This window comes from Callorhinus ursinus, unplaced genomic scaffold (assembly GCF_003265705.2).
Source record: "Callorhinus ursinus isolate GAN/ISIS: 27379988/994484 unplaced genomic scaffold, GSC_fseal_2.0 scaffold56, whole genome shotgun sequence".
NCBI classification, from domain to species: Eukaryota; Metazoa; Chordata; class Mammalia; order Carnivora; family Otariidae; genus Callorhinus; species Callorhinus ursinus.
The window spans coordinates 2,818,238-2,835,629 of NW_027397118.1; the positions used below are offsets into that span (position 1 = coordinate 2,818,238).

Genomic DNA, 17,392 nt, shown 5'->3' on the forward strand with positions numbered 1-17,392 from the left:
TTTTTAAAGATTTTATTTATTCATTTGAGAGAGAGAGAGAGTGCGCGTGTGAGAGCATGAGCAGGAGGGAGGGGCAGAAGGAGAAGCAGACTCTCCGCCAAGCTGGGAGCCCGATGTGGGGCTCAATCCCAGGACCTGGAGATCATAACCTGAGCCAAAGGCAGATACTGAACTGACTGAGTGACCCACGTACCCCAAGTATGTTCATTATCTTGACTGTGATGATGGTATGACTGGTATATACACGTCAAAATTTAACAAACCGTACACTTTAAATATGTTCAGTTCATTATATGTCAATTTTATCTAAATAAAGTTGAAAATTTGATACAGAAAACAAATAGGTAGATACAGAGTATAAGACTAAAAACATATAGTGTGTGTCAGTGTGTCAACTTTACTTCAATAATTAAAAAAAAGACTGAAAGCATAGATTCCCCCAAATATAAAAAGGGATTATTTCTAGTTGGTGTGATGAAGGGTGACTTTTCTTGCTTGCGCTTTCTAAATTTTTTGTAAATACTTTCAATGAACATGTTTTACTTTTGTAGTTATCAAATGTCTGTATCTCTTCACATACTAGGCAGTCAGTAGATGCCAGAAATAAATCACTTTCATTAACAGATTTGAACTATTACAAATTCCCAAAGAAGAAACACACGAAAATACCTTACAAAGCTACATGAACTAATATTTTAGTATCTGCCACCATTTTAGATTATTTATGTATCAGTCTAGGCATACACTGCTGACAGTACATTATTTGGGAGGTTCATGCCTATTTGTTACAAGGGTCTTACCTCCCTTGTGAGTTACAAAAAAAAAAAGGAAAATGCCTACCATACTGTCTTATATATGTCAGGTATTAAAAATATATTTGTTGAATTCATCAATAAATGAACATCTTATAGACAAAACTGTCTTAAAATTACAACTGCCTTAGTGCTTAGCACATAGCATGTTCTCAAAAATTTGTATCCATCTTTTTAAAAAACTTAAATCCCTCTGTTCAATATAAATTTAACCTAAATCAAATGCCAAGCAAAGATCATTTCTTATTTCACACACAGCATAGCATCATGCAAAAATCATAGAGGTTGACAAAGTACTTATGAAACTAAATTAAAAATTTCTGAAATTTGTTCATATGATCACAAGCTTCCAACATAAAACACAGCTAAGAAATTACACAATAATACTCTGAGATGTCATGGCATTACATAGGATAAACAAAGCAAATGAGTTCCTTAAAGAAATGGCTGATACCAGGTCGGAGGGAAATTAAGAACATCTTCTTGCACCAGAAAGCAGAGAAGTAATTAGAGACTGATGAGGACATGTTAAAAAGGCATGGAGTTGTTCTGAAAGGGTTCCCACTGGCCAAATACTCAAAAAGAATAAGCATGGCTATGGCTTGTAACATATTTAATGTTTTTTAAATCCATGGGTCCAACCTTGATAGAAAAATTCCACTTATTAATTACAAAAGGGAAAAGGTACTTTTACTAAGTGATAAAACTTAGCATCACCAATAATGAGACAAACTAACATCATGCTTCCTAATGTAATTGAATAGAAGTACACAAAATCATCTATGCAGCATTGTTACCAAAAAAGAAAAATGTTCAAATTGTATTATGAAGAAACAATTAGACAAATACAGGCAGCTGGTCTGGACTTTTAAAAAATGTCAATGTCAGGAAAGAACAGCAAAAAGACCCAGGAAGTCTTTATTAGGTTAAAAATTTAAGGGGACAGAACAACTAAATGCATTGCCTGGCTCTTGACTGGATCCTGGATTTTAAAACAAACATCTCTAAAGAATATTATGGGATAATTTAAGAAATCTGAATTAGAATTGTACGTATTTGTATACAATTGTACTGGATTATACAGCATGATATTTACTATTACTAACTGTTAATTTCTTGTGATAAAAGGATTGTATTCTTGTAGGAGAATATATCTGTTCTGAGGAGAGCCATGTTAAAGTATTTGGGGGTAAAGTGTCATGATATCCCATTACTGGTGATGCTAAGTTTTATCACTTAGTAAAAGTACCTTTTTTTCAAAAATAAAAATAAAAATAAAACAAAAGCAAATGTGGCAAAAATTAACAATTAGTGAGTCTATGTGAATGGGAATATGGATGTTCACTGTACTATTCTTTCACCTTTTCTGTACGTTTAAATTACTTTTCCAAAATAAAAAGAAAAAATAAATGATACTTACAAAATAAACAGTTTGAAGAAATTCACAGCATTGACATTTCTAATATTGCTGAAGCTGATTTGGACCCATTTTTTTTTCTTGTAAAATAACAAAAGTACAGGCCTAGACTTAGAGGTCTCTTTCTATTTGTACTTTTAGTACTTAGCACAGCAACTGATACACAAATAGGTGCTCAAGGAACATGTGTTGTTTCTGCTAAGCAATTAGCAGTGGTCTGATTTTAGACAGGTTGTTTTCCCTCCTGACACTTCAAATACTTGATCTGCAAATTCTGGGAAATATTACTAACTTGCATACACCCCACATTATTACTAAAAGACTCAAATAATGTTAACAAAACTACTTTTCAAAATCCTATGCAAACTACTACGATTTCTATCTCTAATCATATTAATTTTTAAAAAATTACTTCTAAGTCTCACTTTCATTTGAGGTATCTAGGGAAAAAAAGCCCTAGGATATTTATCTAGCAATATCATCTTGTAAGTATAATATATCTCTCAGTAACTAGTTACATTTTTTTGAAAAAACAAAACAAAACAACAACAAAAAAAACCCCACAAAGAACTGCTCAAAGTTGAATACATAGCACGGTTTTGTAAGACTCTAGCAATCATTTGTAATAAATTTAAGTAGATTAGAAGCTCAAAAGAAAAGGTCTGCTTTCTTGGCTCTGCCATTTACAAAAGCAATTGGACCTTAAACAGTTGTATATTATATGCACATATATTATAAATACATTAAGAATCAAATAATGACAAACTGCTAGAAAGTCATGGAACAAGGAGCTAACCCAGAAACTACAGTACCTCCTTTAAACAGGATAGGTCAAGGAAATTAATTTTTTGTTTGAAAATCACTCATTCCAACTCACTTAGCTGGAGGGCTAAGGGAAAGTGCTGGAAACCACTGTCCAACAAAACTAAATTGGAAATGAAAAGAACAGCTCTGAAATTATAATATAGATCAATGGGAAAGTATGATGTAATTTTCCCAATGTGAGCTCTTCAAAGGCAAAGGACCATATTCATTTTTGCAACCTCATGGCCGGCACAATCTCCTATACCTGGGAGACATATAGTAAATTCTGAACAAATAAAAGCATTAAAAATGCAACATTTCCAAAACACAGATGTTATATAAAATTCAGTATATATAACTTATACCTACATTTGACAAATAACAATAAGGGTGCATTTTTTAGGACTAAAGATATAGTTAAAAACTTATGACGTATTAAAAGCTACACACACCAGAGGGGAAAAAAAACAAAAAACCCAAAACTTAACGGATTTCTCAACTTGGAGACAATCTGTTATAACTGTATTTTATAATACAACACAGTAAATGTAAATGTCTGACCATAGTGTGGTATCACACTCATTTCTGATCACTCTTAAAACACTGCAGAGTTTAAACTACGAAAACAATCTGCTAACTAGTTAGCAAGCAAATTATGACTTCTCTAATACTGTTTTTGCTTTTTTTTTGTTTTGAGAATAGAGTAAAATCTTGTCCAGCTCTAAAATCCTATGATTTCATGAAATGGTCAATGTAAACTTGTGCTGCTTTCAGGTACACAAACCTGAAAAGAAAACCTGTAGGAAAAAACCTTGCTTTAAAGATTGCTCTCCTTTTGTAATTCACAAGGTATTACTTGCATAATAAATTAACTGAAACTGCAGTCTAAGTTTCCCAACTATGCACTTACTCTTTTCATATATTACTCACAACACATTGTATTAAAATATTTCCTTAATTTAAAATAATCTCAGCCCAAATACCCAAATGAAGAAATCTGATCACCTATACTAAAGTACTCCAAAACAACTGTGTTTTCATGTTATCATAATAGGTATAAAGTTTGATGGCTCAGGAGCCCTAATGCATTGTTTGCAATTTCAGACTTTAATAGTAAGTAAATAACTGAGTAGTCCTAAGGTAGTTGGGAGTGCACCTCATCAATAAAATTAAATACAACAAAATTTCATTAGACCTGCTTTGAAGTTTGGCTCAGATCTCTTGCTCTTCACAAATTGCACTAATCCACAAATTTCTCACCAACTGCTGCCTTTTCTCTGCCCCTGGAATTAATTCACTTCCCGTTCACCTCTCACCCTTAAGAATGCATGTTAGAGGTCAATAGCCTTAAAGCTACTGTTAAGAACTGGAGTTTCTGTTACTCTGATTCTTGGCAGGGAGTGCAGAGCTCAACTCTTACACAATTTATAGTACGTGGTTTAATAATTAGGATTGTATTTTAGAACTAGCTAATATTATACAAATTTCCCCATTCAAACAGAATATTTTATTTTTTTAAAGATTTTATTTATTTATTTGAGAGAGAGAGAATGAGAGATAGAAAGCATGAGAGGGAAGAGGGTCAGAGGAAGAAGCAGACTCCCTGCTGAGCAGGAAGCCCGATGTGGGACTCGATCCCAGGACTCCAGGATCATGACCTGAGCCAAAGGCAGTCACTTAACCAACTGAGCCACCCAGGCGCCCCAAACAGAATATTTTAATACTGAGGACATGACAGAAATGTCAAAACCAAAAACCAGTCCACTTTAACTGAGGGGAAAAAAAGTAACTAAATGGGAAATTCCTGTACAGAATTTCTCTTTTGTGTTTTTGGCTTAGACAACTAAGAATTGCAAAACTTCTTATAAGCAATACCATGCTAAATGCATAAAGATTTAAGTAAACTCAGATAAATAGAGGAATGGTATTTTATATGATTTTTAATTAGTTCAAGGAGACAATCTAAAAATTCCTTAGTTTTTTCTCTTTTTTGTCTAGAGCGTAAGTGGAGTGACAAGTTTTTTAATTGTTCATATATCTGTTGCTTTTTTGACTTCAGAAAAGTTACCACTGGGAGAAAAAAAAAAATCTAGCAAAGAGCTTGTGATCCTCTGAGTTCAATGAGTATGAGCAACATACAGTGAATCCCTTGCTTTAGTTTTATATAGATTTTCCTCTCTCTCTTTTTAAAGATTTCATTTATTTATTTGAGAGAGAGAGAGCATGTGCACGCAAATGGCGGGAGGGGCAGACGGAGAGGGAATCTCAAGCAGACTCAGCGCTGAGTGCAAGAGGGGTTTGATCCCACGACCCTGATACCATGACCTGAGCCAAAATCAAGAGTCTGATGCTTGCTTAACCAACTGAGCCACCTAGGCACCCCTTCTCTCTTTTTTAAAAAACAACTTTACTTATACACAAAATTAGCTATGTTTCTGCTTAAGATAATTTTCACATATCTAATGTGTTCCAATAGATTTTTAAGTAAGTGGGGATTCTTACCATTACACATTTGAACATACCAAGACCTCCGTATTACTCTATTTCTCTTAATCTTTTCCTAATCAAGCATTCTACCACCATCACCATCGCCCTCTGGGGGTCAGAGGGGGAGCCATATAATTAAAGAATTTCATGCTTAATAGAATACATTTCAATTACCTGGAAAATTTACTCATCTATGATAAATCCCTGCCATTGCTGGATAGCAGAGAAATGTCATTTTTCTTTACCTTTCTTCGTTATTTGTAATCACCACTCAGGAGCTAAACAGGCAATAGGAATGATATGTCCAGCTATGAAACCCAAAATTACAACCACAGAGTCTTTTTTTTTTTTAAAGATTTTATTTATTTATTTGAGAGAGAGAGAGAGAATGAGAGATAGAGAGCACGAGAGGGAAGAGGGTCAGAGGGAGAAACAGACTCCCTGCTGAGCAGGGAGCCCGATGTGGGACTCAATCCCGGGACTCCAGGATCATGACCTGAGCCGAAGGCAGTCGCTTAACCAACTGAGCCACCCAGGCACCCTACAACCACAGAGTCTTAAGAGTTAAAAAGAACCTACCAATTTAGTCCATTTTACACTCACTATAGGACTTCTTTCTGTGACCCATCTGAACCATTCTATTTACCTGCTTTCATTGAAAGAGATTTATTTCAAACTTCTTCCTTAATATCAAATGGTAATCTACTTTTCTGTGGCTTTCACTTAGTAGACCTATTTCTGACCTCTTCAAACACTTGAAGATAATGATCAGGTTTACCTTTAGGACATTTGTTGTTATCATCTTATACACAATTTTATAAAAAATGTCTCAACACTTTCGGAAGCAACAGCTATTTTGGTTTACTTCTCTTTGCTTCGGGGTTGTTTTTCCCTCTGGTAATGGACAAACTATTTGCCGATATAGCCAGAAATGCATGAGATGCATGTTCTTTTCCACTTAAAGATTCTAAAGATTTTATTTATTTATTTGACAGAGAGAGAGAGACAGCGAGAGAGGGAACACAAGCAGGGGGGGTGGGAGAGGGAGAAGCAGGCTTCCTGCGGAGCAGGGAGCCCGATGCGGGGCTCGATCTCAGGACCCCGGGATCATGACCTGAGCAGAAGGCAGACGCTTAACTGAGCCACCCAGGCGCCCCTCCACTTAAAGATTCTAAAGCAAGTTTTTGCCTCATCAGTAGGATAGATTTTTAAAAGGAGGAGGGAGTGAGTAGGGAGAAATCATTTAGTATATTATTGCTATATATTACAATGTACTAACATACTTTGAAGGAAAGTGAAAGTGGTTAGGACCACATATAATGGAATCAAACTTGGTTTGACTCTAGTCTTGGCCACTGGCTATCTCCACCCGGCTGTGTGACTTGGGGTGTAGTACTTAACTTCTCTGCACCTCGGTTTCCTCCCATGGAAATTCAAGGAAATAACTATAACCAAATAAAAGGACTGTTGTGAGGGATCAACGTGTTACTATGTTAAAAATTCAGAATAGTGCTTGGCACAAAGTAAGTGCTCTATGTGTTAGTCATTATAATTTTTGCTATTGCTGTGCACCTACTTTAAATTGGATTATTATGGTAATACATGCAAGAAAAACATAAAGATATTTTAATTAAACTTGATTCAGATTTTTCCAGATCTCAGTAACAACTTTATTTTTTACATGGTACTTTAGCAATGTTACAATGGCAAACTACTCAGCCATTCGAAATCACTTTCAGAAAAATAGGTAATGACATGAAAAATGTCTGCAACATTATTAATTGGAAGGTTAAAAAAAGCCATTTGCCAAAAAGCATTAACTATAATGATTCCAACTTTATTTCTTAAAAATGCAAAAATATGTCGGTGGAGGACAGGGATGAGAGAGACAACAGATCTCACTAGAAACTCATACAGAAAATGTCAACAGTGGTATCTTTGGTAGTGATATTACAACTTATTTTTCATTTGATTGTTTTCTATATGGTCTAATTTTTTAATAACCATGTATTAAATTTTTTATCAGAAAATAATCTATTGTTTTAAAATGTGTCTTACATAGGTTGTTCAAGCCTTTCTCTACTTTCTTTAAAAGCCTATAAGTAATATAAGTTCCCTATCTTCAGGAAGAAAATGAAATAATTCAAGATACTAAAGGAAGTAATGAATTCATCAGAGTACAAAGCCAACAAAGAGCTGTTATTATGTATATCCTAAAATTCTATTTTCTGTTTTGATTGCTATGTTAGCTATCCCACATATTTTTCTCTGCTATCGAAATTTTACATTAAGTTGAACTGATAAAACATTGAGAGATCACATAATGCTCTATGTCATTTCTACTTCACGACTAAGACAAAAATGCAAGATTTTGTGTTACAAAATAGCAGAAAGTGTTCGTCACAAGGGAGTGATGAAAAGCTTATAGTGTTTTTTTCTCAAGATTCCTCTGCTCTAAAAATTACACATGAAAATAAGGCTAGTACTTTCTGTACTATATTTAGTGAGCCCTTAGATTTAGGAACACTTGCTATAGCTTCTTACCTTTTTTCTTTTCTCTTCTTCAGTGGTAAAATTCTAGAGTCCGTTATAGAAGAAATATTACCAGCAATATTCACTGTTTTTAATGACTGACACAGACTTAAGAGTACTTACATCAAGACATTTGAAATTATATCCACAACCACCCCACCTCAGTTGGGAAATAAAAAAAAAGCAAGGCTTATAAGTATTCTTTACTTCTAAGTAAAGAATAAAGAATGTTATCCAACATTCTCACTGAAGCTTTCCAGAACTCTGAATAGAGTGCTATTGTGAATTTTCACACGTTAGGTTAAAGAATATCTTGTTTTGGCTATAATAAAATGTATCTCCTTTTTTTTTATTTTGATACACCAAAAATTATGCCACTTTATTATTTTTAATCTCTTAACGTCTATACATATTTAGCAATGCTAATTTAGTCTGAAATGAAATTACTGCAACTAAGACAGACAGTTAAAAAAAAAAAACCTAAAAGGAAAAAAATTTTTTTCTATAGAATCTGGGGAAAGACCATAATAATGTAAGAAAAACTCCTTATTAATATAACATTTTTGCTATGTAATAACCATAACCATCCACAATATGCCAGAAATTACATAGGCAAAAAACTTGTAATATCTGCCAAAATTTGTGATATATTACACATACTAAACCATTCGAATTTCACTTATTTAGGATATGTGACCTATAATTCAGTACATATAAAACCTATATACAATCCATAAAACTCAATCATAATAATCCTCGACCTTCTCTACCAAATCCATCCCTCCTTTTCACCTCCACAATCAACAACTCCCAAATACCATTTTTAACACTAAGAAGTAATAGGAAACTTGAGAATGGCTTTTCAATAAGTTAAAAAAGTATCCTAAACCAACTGCTCTTTATCTGTTTTTGAACATCTAACATAAAGAACACGAAGTTAGCAAAACAAAACAAACTCTGAAACAAAAAGGTAAGTACGTTTAAATAAAGCCTTACGAATTTATCAGTAGAGTAAGATGATTTATGAAAGGTTGCTTAGGATGTGTCTGAAAAAAATTTCTCTCAGATAATACCATCTACATTCTCGCATTGGGAACTACTTTAGTTATTTATAATTACCCTTTATTCATGCCAAATCTATAACTTCTTTTAAAGCCAGTAGAACATGTTCAGGAAAACCTGAATTAAAACACTAAAATGATGACAAGGCCCTAGAAAAATAAAAGTATAAAGTAAATAAATTTTGGGCTTCACACCTTCAAGTATATGCTACACAAAATGACTAGTCTCAAGCAGCCAGAAATCTACATATTAAGTGGATAGATGATCCTAGGTTCAAGCAGTGGAGGTTTTTCCCAGGTCCTTCTGAAGAAGATGCTTTCTCCTCTTCCAGTAGAGGGAGCAAAACCGTAATGTTCTACTCAGGCCACAGAAGAGGAGGGAGGTTTAAGAGTGCCTTTTAAATACCTTAAAATCCATCTAGACATTTCAAAAAATGAACTGAAAATACCATTTGAAGCAGAAATAAAATCAAGCCAAAGGAAAAGATAAAGATTTTATCTTCTTCAAACATTTCAAGGCTTTGAGATGAATAAATGGTCCCTAAATGTTTAATTTCAAGTACTGTGATATATTATACTGTCTACCAGATCTCACAGGTAACCCTGCTAAAACCAAGCATTTTAGGAATCCTTAATTTAACAAGATTTCAGACAAATGATAAAATATTACATTAAGTACATTTTTTATTATAGAAATAACATAGTAACATGACAATAACTATAGAAAACAAAGGAAAGTATAATTGCACTCCCCTAAAACAATCTATCTCCTTTCAGTATTTTTTTTCCGCATGCATATTTTCATACTGCTATGAAAAAAGTATAATTATAAAAACATTAATTAGGTGCTTACTGCATGCTAGGCACAGTTCCCAGTACTTTCACATATTATAACCCTTTTAATCCTTATCAAAGTCCTATTAAGTAGATCCTGTTAGTATTCCACATTTAAAAGATGAGGCAAATGAGACAGAATGAAATTCTCTAACTGGCTAAAAGTCACACAGCTAACAAGTAACAGTAGCCAAGGTTCTAACCCAGGTAGTTCGGTACCTGAGCCTGTACTCTTAAACATTTTACTGTGATCTTAGTCTTGAATTATGCTTCCCCCCATCACTAATATACTGTCAGTGTTAGTCTTCAAACTTTTTAATGCCTGTAATAGTCCATCTAATATGCTATGATAATAAACTATGATCCTTCCATATGTGCTGTATAGACAGTGTAAGATAAAGATCTTTGGGTATATTACTTTTGCTATGCTTGGGTTACTGTAATCAAGTATTTTTATATTCAAATTTACCATCAAACTGTTTTCCAAAATATTTGTGTCAAATAACAAACCTATATAATTTCCAATGTCACTATAAATTGGCCAGCATTAAGCATTAACAAAAATTTTTTTCTAATACATAAAAATAAAACCATGCTGCAAATTGAATTATTAAAGTTGCATATTATTCTGAATGTTCTTTTTAATAATTCAACTTACCCTTTTGTGAATTCCAGCTCCTATGCTTTATTTAGTTATCAAGTGAAGTCCTAAAAGTTTGCTTATCAATGTGTATGGGTTTTTGATAGGAATATTAACACTATGTTCATTATATTTGTGATAAAATGTTCCCGGTCTATTGTTTACCTTTTAATTATGGTTAAGTTTTTATTTTTGATAATAAATCATTCTGTTAAAGGCAATTATAATTGAAAGTTACAAAAAAGGCCTTAAAACCTTATAATTTTCTAAATACAGAAGTTAATGTATTGCTTTGAGCACATCAATAAATCACTTTCAAATATAAGACTGTTAAAGCAATAGAAACTATGTCAAAGTATGCCTAAGTTTGAGAAATCCTGGATATGTCTCACATAAAGTTAACTCAAAAAAAAAAAGCCCATTCTATCCCAAATCACCAAAATAAAAGAGCCACATACCTGTCGCTGTAAATATAGGCGATTTCTGTCATGTAAATGCTGATGATTGGAAAGTGAAGAGTGCCAACTTCGAGCCTGACTATGCATCTGTGTTGGAGCCATATCCGAAGGCCGAGTTACAAGATGTGAAGTAAACTGCCGTTCAAGGTCATGATCTAAAACATGACTTGAATGATCTTGTCCAAATGCTGCCTCATCAAATTGGGGAAGGAGACCCTCCTGGAGGAGGTCTTCTGGGTCAAGTCCTGTGAATGGCTCAGTTTGAGACTCCACTTGTTGAAGTAAATTCTCTTCTAAAGATGAAAAGCCATTAGTTTCTACGTGATCATTGAAATGGCCCATTTGAGTTCCTGAGTCAACAGGATCTGGGAAGTTCATGTGTACAGGAGATAATTTTGAATTGCTATAATTACCCTGAGGATGTGATGAATGCAACATTTGGAAATTATTTGAATTCAACGATGTATTGGGATTTAGCATATGCTGAGTGGATTCTTGCTTGATTCCCCTATGAGGTGAAAAGGAGTTACTTCCGGTAAAATCAGATAAAGTCTGATTTGTATGATTAGGTGCAAGCACTGCAGAGGCCTGCAGAAGACTGTTTGGTGAGATGTGATTACTGGAAAAGGAATAATGTGATGAAAACTGCTGTGAATTACTGACAGAACAAGAAGTCATATTTGGAGAAGGTCCATTGAAATTCCCTTCTTGATGATTGCTACACTTGAGGAAGTGAACTGAAGGATTTGACGTTTGGGAAAATTGCTGCATTGAAAGAGACTGTTGCGACGCAGATGCATTAGGGATTTGTGATGGGTGGTTAACACTGACTCTGTGTGGACCAGAAACATTAACATCCATAAAATTTTTAGACTGGCTGAGGGAATTCTGCCCTGGGTTAAGATTATTTCTGTTTTGTTGTGAGCGTAGTGAAGTGCACTGTGTTTGTTGTTCACTGGCCTGAAATAAGGCAAAGTCATGGTGTACCACAAAGCTTTTATTTTGATGCATAGAGTGAGAATGTCCTTGTTGGTGAAAAGGAGATCCATTTTGATTGGAAATGCTGGTAGCTGTCTGATGGCCCCACATTGGACTGCCATCTGCTACATCTGGAAACAAACCATTGGGCTGGTTTTGGGGGTGGATCGGAGAACAATTAAACTGAGAGTGTGGAGATAACACGTGTTCAGCTGGGCTACCAAAAGGCTGATTGACTTGGTGAAATTTCATTGAATCAAACTGATTTAACTGCTCATAATCAGTTATCTTCTGATGTGTTGGAGTACCTTGAACATGGTTCAGTGAATCTATGTGCAAAGGTTCAAATTCTGCACCCAAGTTCAATTCATCAACTAGTGAAACAGGTCCTGGCTGTACAAATGCATCATCTGACAAACCTTCTAAGGTCTCACCAAAAAGATTGGCATCATCAAAAAAGTCCATCATTGGATCTGTCATCTTGAAAAATCCAGTGACAATCTGGGCTATTCACTCCAAATGACGTATATTCAGCTTCTGTGTAGTGGATATTATTGGATCATTGCCAAAGGTCATCAACTAATCCGAAACAGGTCAATGTTCATTATTGCTCTAGATAATGACATGTCATGAAGTGTCAGAATCCTAGGAAAATAAGAAAAACAAAGTTTAATGATGAGTATTCATTAAAGTTCTACAAAGTTTATATATGATTTAAAAAACATACAATCTCAGTGTACAGTATTTTTTGGTAGAATGATTAAAAAATTGCAAAAAGCTCATTAATATTCCCTACAAGAAAAAAATGCTGGTGCATGGGATGCGACTGTATGCATTTCAAAGTAATAATGCATATTACTTCATTTTCAAGTTCATATATATGTATACACACATATATACATACATACGCATATACACACATACATACACACATGTATTTTTTTTAAGTAGGCTCCATACTTAGCGCAGAGCCCAACATAGGGCTTGAACTCACAACAGTGAGATCAAGACGTGAGCCGAGATTAAGAGTTGGATGCTCAACCAACTGAGCCACCCAGGCACCACTTGAAGCTCATATATTTTGAGGACAGAATGTAAACTTGAGAATGGTATGTCAGACTCTCACCATGAAATGACCATCATTCCCCAGCAGCTCTGGCATGTTTAAAGTATATATGTATTACACTTTGCAGTAATGTCTTGCTAAGACAGCTGACATCAGATCTTCTCAGAGTAGTAAGTGTGTTGTGATATTTTGCTCTAGACCTCTCGAGCAGATAAATCTTATTGTTTCATACAGTATATGTGGAAATACACCAAGAAGAACAATTGTATGGGGTGCCCGGTGCCTCAGTTGGTTGGGCATCCGACTCTTGGTTTCAGCTCAGGTCATGATCTCGCGGTTGTGAGATGGAGCCCAATGTTGGGCTCTGCACTTAGTGTGGAGTCTGCTTCAGATGCTCTCTCCCTCTCTCCCGCTCACTCTCTCTCTTACATAAATAAAATAAATAAGTAAATAAATAAAATCTTTTAAAGAAAACAACAATAACAATTGTATGAGATCACGTTAAACTGGGCCAAATGAGACGAGTTAGCCATCTGGTCAGTTGACAGACAATGCAGACAGGTGATATATTTGGGATGTTCCCACATATTGTTACCATGGTTCTGTTGCTCATCTACATGGAAAATCAGCCTTCCTAACAGCCAACTGATTTAGATATTCAAGTAGCAAAAGCAAGAACCGTCCTGTTAATGGTCATATTTGTTACTCTGTCCCTAAGTCTCCCCCCTGCCTTCACTAAATCATTTGGAATATAAATATTGCTTATTTACTGAACTGTATAAATAAATGCGTGGTGACAATCTTGACAATCAAGCTGAGGCAGAAATAAACAGTAGCTTGAGCTAAGCAATGAATTAGTCTTATGATAGTCTGAAGAGAAAAAATGATTACATTTACATGAATATATGTATATACACACACACATACATGATATTTATGTGTGGAAAGGATCTAATAGGTTACTTGTTAATATGAAATGGCTAGCTAATTTTGTTCCAGGCCTGTATCATTCCAAACACTTTTAACAAAGGTAATTTATGGTTCTGCCCTACTGTCTTGCCTAGAGAACCACAAATGGCGTTTCCTGCTGCTCTACATATTAATTAAACATTAGCAAAGGCCGAAGAAACTTTTCCAGAACTTCTATTTTGGGAGGTCCATATTAGGAAATAGAAATTTCCTAAACAAAATGCTCACTATTTTAATGTAGAAATACTTTAGAAAAATTCTGAGAAAAACTACCGAAGTCTATGTTAATTTTAACTGGAAACTGACTTATCAATCACAATGGTATGTATCTAAGTCCTTTAACAAATATATGATTTTAGAAGAATTAAAATACAGAAAAAGTTATTTTTCCAGATTTTATACTTGTGAGACAGAGCAGATGAAAGGCTATGTGGTCTGAACAAGGCCATTAGCAAAATAGAGGGTAGATTAAATCACTTCTCTGGAACGTATCTTAGTTTCTGCTTCAGACTCCAGACTAGGGAACATTTATGTACACCTAGTTTATTAATCAGGAAAGCAAAGTCTTATGCTTTTATATGGTTGTATGATTATTTATCAAGAGGAACACACAAAAAAAGAAATACAGTGAAAGTTACCAAATCCAGTATGTCATCAAATATGAGGTACATCATTAGTTGATATAATGTAAAAAAAAAATGCTGCCAGTTAAACTATGGCACTATACCATTTCAACAGTTTTTAGACTTAGTTTTATTTCAAAGGATTTGATAACTTCTTCTGCCTTGAGATACTCTGCTTGGTCCATAAAATACTTGATTGTTGCTCTGTAAGTAAATGTGAATTGCTGTCATTTCTTCAACAACAAATATTTGCTTCACTAATACTAAATTTATGCTCTGCTACTCTGTTTCTGTGCCTCTCTGCATAATCAATAACATTTTGGTTAAATACTGAAAAATAGTGTATTTTTTTAAAAGAGATTTTAGGGGCACCTGGGTGGCTCAAGTTGGTTCAGTGCCCAACTCTTGATTTTGGCTCAGGTTGATCTCACAGTTGTGAGTTTGAGCCCTATGTTGGGCTCTGTGCTGGGCGTGAAGCCTACTTAAAAAAAAAAAAAGACATTTCAAATAACAAACATGTGTAGTACTAATGTACATAGCCCAACTGGTGATGGCAATATAAATAACTATGACCAAGATAAGTACTCCATGACCCCCATCTGGCAGATAGATAGGTACTGAGACACACCCCAATTTGAGATTTTTTTTTTTAAGATTTATTTATTTATTTGAGAGGGAGAGAGAGCATGTGGAGGGAGAGGCAGAAAGAGAGGGAGAGAATCTGAAACAAACTCCACACTGAGTGTGGAGCCCAATGCGGGGCTCAATCTCACCACCCTGAGATCACAAACTGAGCTGAATCCAAGAGTCAGATGCTTAACTGACTGAGCCACCCAGGCACCCCCTCCCCCAATTTCAGAGATATTAAAGTGGAAAAAATATGCATCTTAGAATGATTAAAGTAATTTCTTGAATAATTAGAATGTATCACTTCAAGAGTTCAGAACCCACAACTATAAAAATCTACTGCCCAAATGAATGTTGAAAGTAAATTACTTGAAGGATATGACATTAATTCATATATTTCTACTTACTGCAATTAACAGTGAACTTAAACATAAATATAAAACATTGTGGATTTGTACAGATTTACTACGTGCTTATACATTTATTCTTAAAAACCAGTTAAAGAATTTTTAGGAGTCTGCTCTGGAAATAAATATATGTTGTATCAGAGCAGTAATAGTCCATACAGGAAAGAACTGGTATAGTTGTTGAATTTTTGTACATGATGGTAGATTGTGCTAAAGCAGAATGTTTTCTACATTTATGTAGCCTGAGGCTTACCTAAAATATGGGAGAAGTAAAAATTTTAATTAAGAAAAGAATTTTGCTATTTTCTCATCCAATAAACATTTATTGATAAAGAACTTCCAGGTACTTGGTTGAAGAGTAATAACTGATCTCTGAAGGGGAATTTGGACATGTAAACAGAACATTATCAATACATGTTACTTGTGCTTTGCTAAAAGTAAGTACATAAGAGGAACATCTAATGATTAAGAAAATGAATATAGATACCAACACTATACTAAGAAGATACACATTCTGTATGTGACAAGATATTTCTAAGTAGTTGACATTAGTTATAAAAAGAGAGACTGGGCGCCTGGTTGGCTCAGTTGGTTAAGTGTCTACCTTCAGCTCAGGTCATGATCACAGGGTCCTGGGATCGAGTCCCACATCGGGCTCCCTGCTCAGCAGGGCGTCTGCTTCTCCCTCTCCCACTCCCTCTGTGTTCTCCCTCTTTCTCAAATAAATAAAATCTTTAAATAAAAATAAAAATAGAGACTAAAGGTGAACTATGAAAAAATGTCCATAAAATCTCATAAAGCCATGTTTTCTGATTTGGACAGTTTATTCTACAATTAACACAATGCTCATGTAGATCTATTGCTGTAATTCATTCTGTAAAGGTACCATTTTCTAACTTTATGAAAATATCACATCAATCTAATTTTAACTTGCTATTTCATTAAGCAAATACTTATGGACTGTCCATTACATCCAAAGCAACTTTGCATCCAAAGCAACTACAAAAGTTTCTGCCCTCAGGAAGGTCAGAATCTAAATCAAGGAGACAGGGGGTAATGCACAAGAAAAGCACATTATATATTGAATAAAATATGGTAATTGTGGCCTAAGAGAGGTACAAGCTCACCTGTAGGATAATTTATAAAGAGAAGAGAACATACTTGGCAAGTTATTCAGGAAAAGCTTCTTGGAACAGTTTGCATTGGAGGGAGTCTTCTAAAAGGATTGGCAGGGAAGACCAAAGACTTCAGGAATAAAGAAATGGCAGCGGATGGCGGAAGACTAGGAGACCTGGATTTTGTCTGGTCTTAGGAATTCAGCTGGATAGGGATCAAACCACTCTGAACACCTATGAACTCAACAGGAGATCGAAGAAAAGAATAGTAACATCTCTCTGAACAAAAAGCGACCACTTACTGGAAGGTAGGACGTGTGGAGAAGTGAATCTGAGGCGATATTCGGGAGGATAGACGGCGGGGGAGGGGGCCTCCGTCGGCCGCTTCTGGCAAGTGATAGAGCCGCGGGGCACAAAATTGGAACTTTTAGAAGTCGGTTCCGCCGAGGGACCTCACTCCAGTGGCTAAGTGGGGGGTGGAAACCTCGCGGGACAGTGTGGTCTCAGAACCCTCAGGGTCACAGAAAGACCGGGGGTGCCTGAGTGTGGCAGAGCTCCCGGG

The 17,392-nt window shown here is 35.1% G+C and overlaps 1 protein-coding gene across 11 annotated transcripts in view; it reads right to left on the reverse strand.

Moving 5' to 3' along the window:
- The window catches only part of CHD9 (chromodomain helicase DNA binding protein 9), a 230,132-nt gene that overhangs the window by 127,930 nt on the left and 84,810 nt on the right, over positions 1-17,392 (reverse strand). For 9 of the 11 annotated variants that reach the window (XM_025852347.2, XM_073884387.1, XM_073884390.1 and 6 more), the window contains one exon: positions 11,046-12,668. In XM_025852347.2, the coding sequence (XP_025708132.1) occupies positions 11,046-12,503 (1,458 nt within the window). In that variant the 5' untranslated portion in view covers positions 12,504-12,668. Of the gene's footprint in view, positions 1-11,045; positions 12,669-16,319; positions 16,429-17,392 lie in introns of those variants that run through there. The other 2 variants (XM_073884391.1, XM_073884389.1) reach the window with 2 other exon arrangements.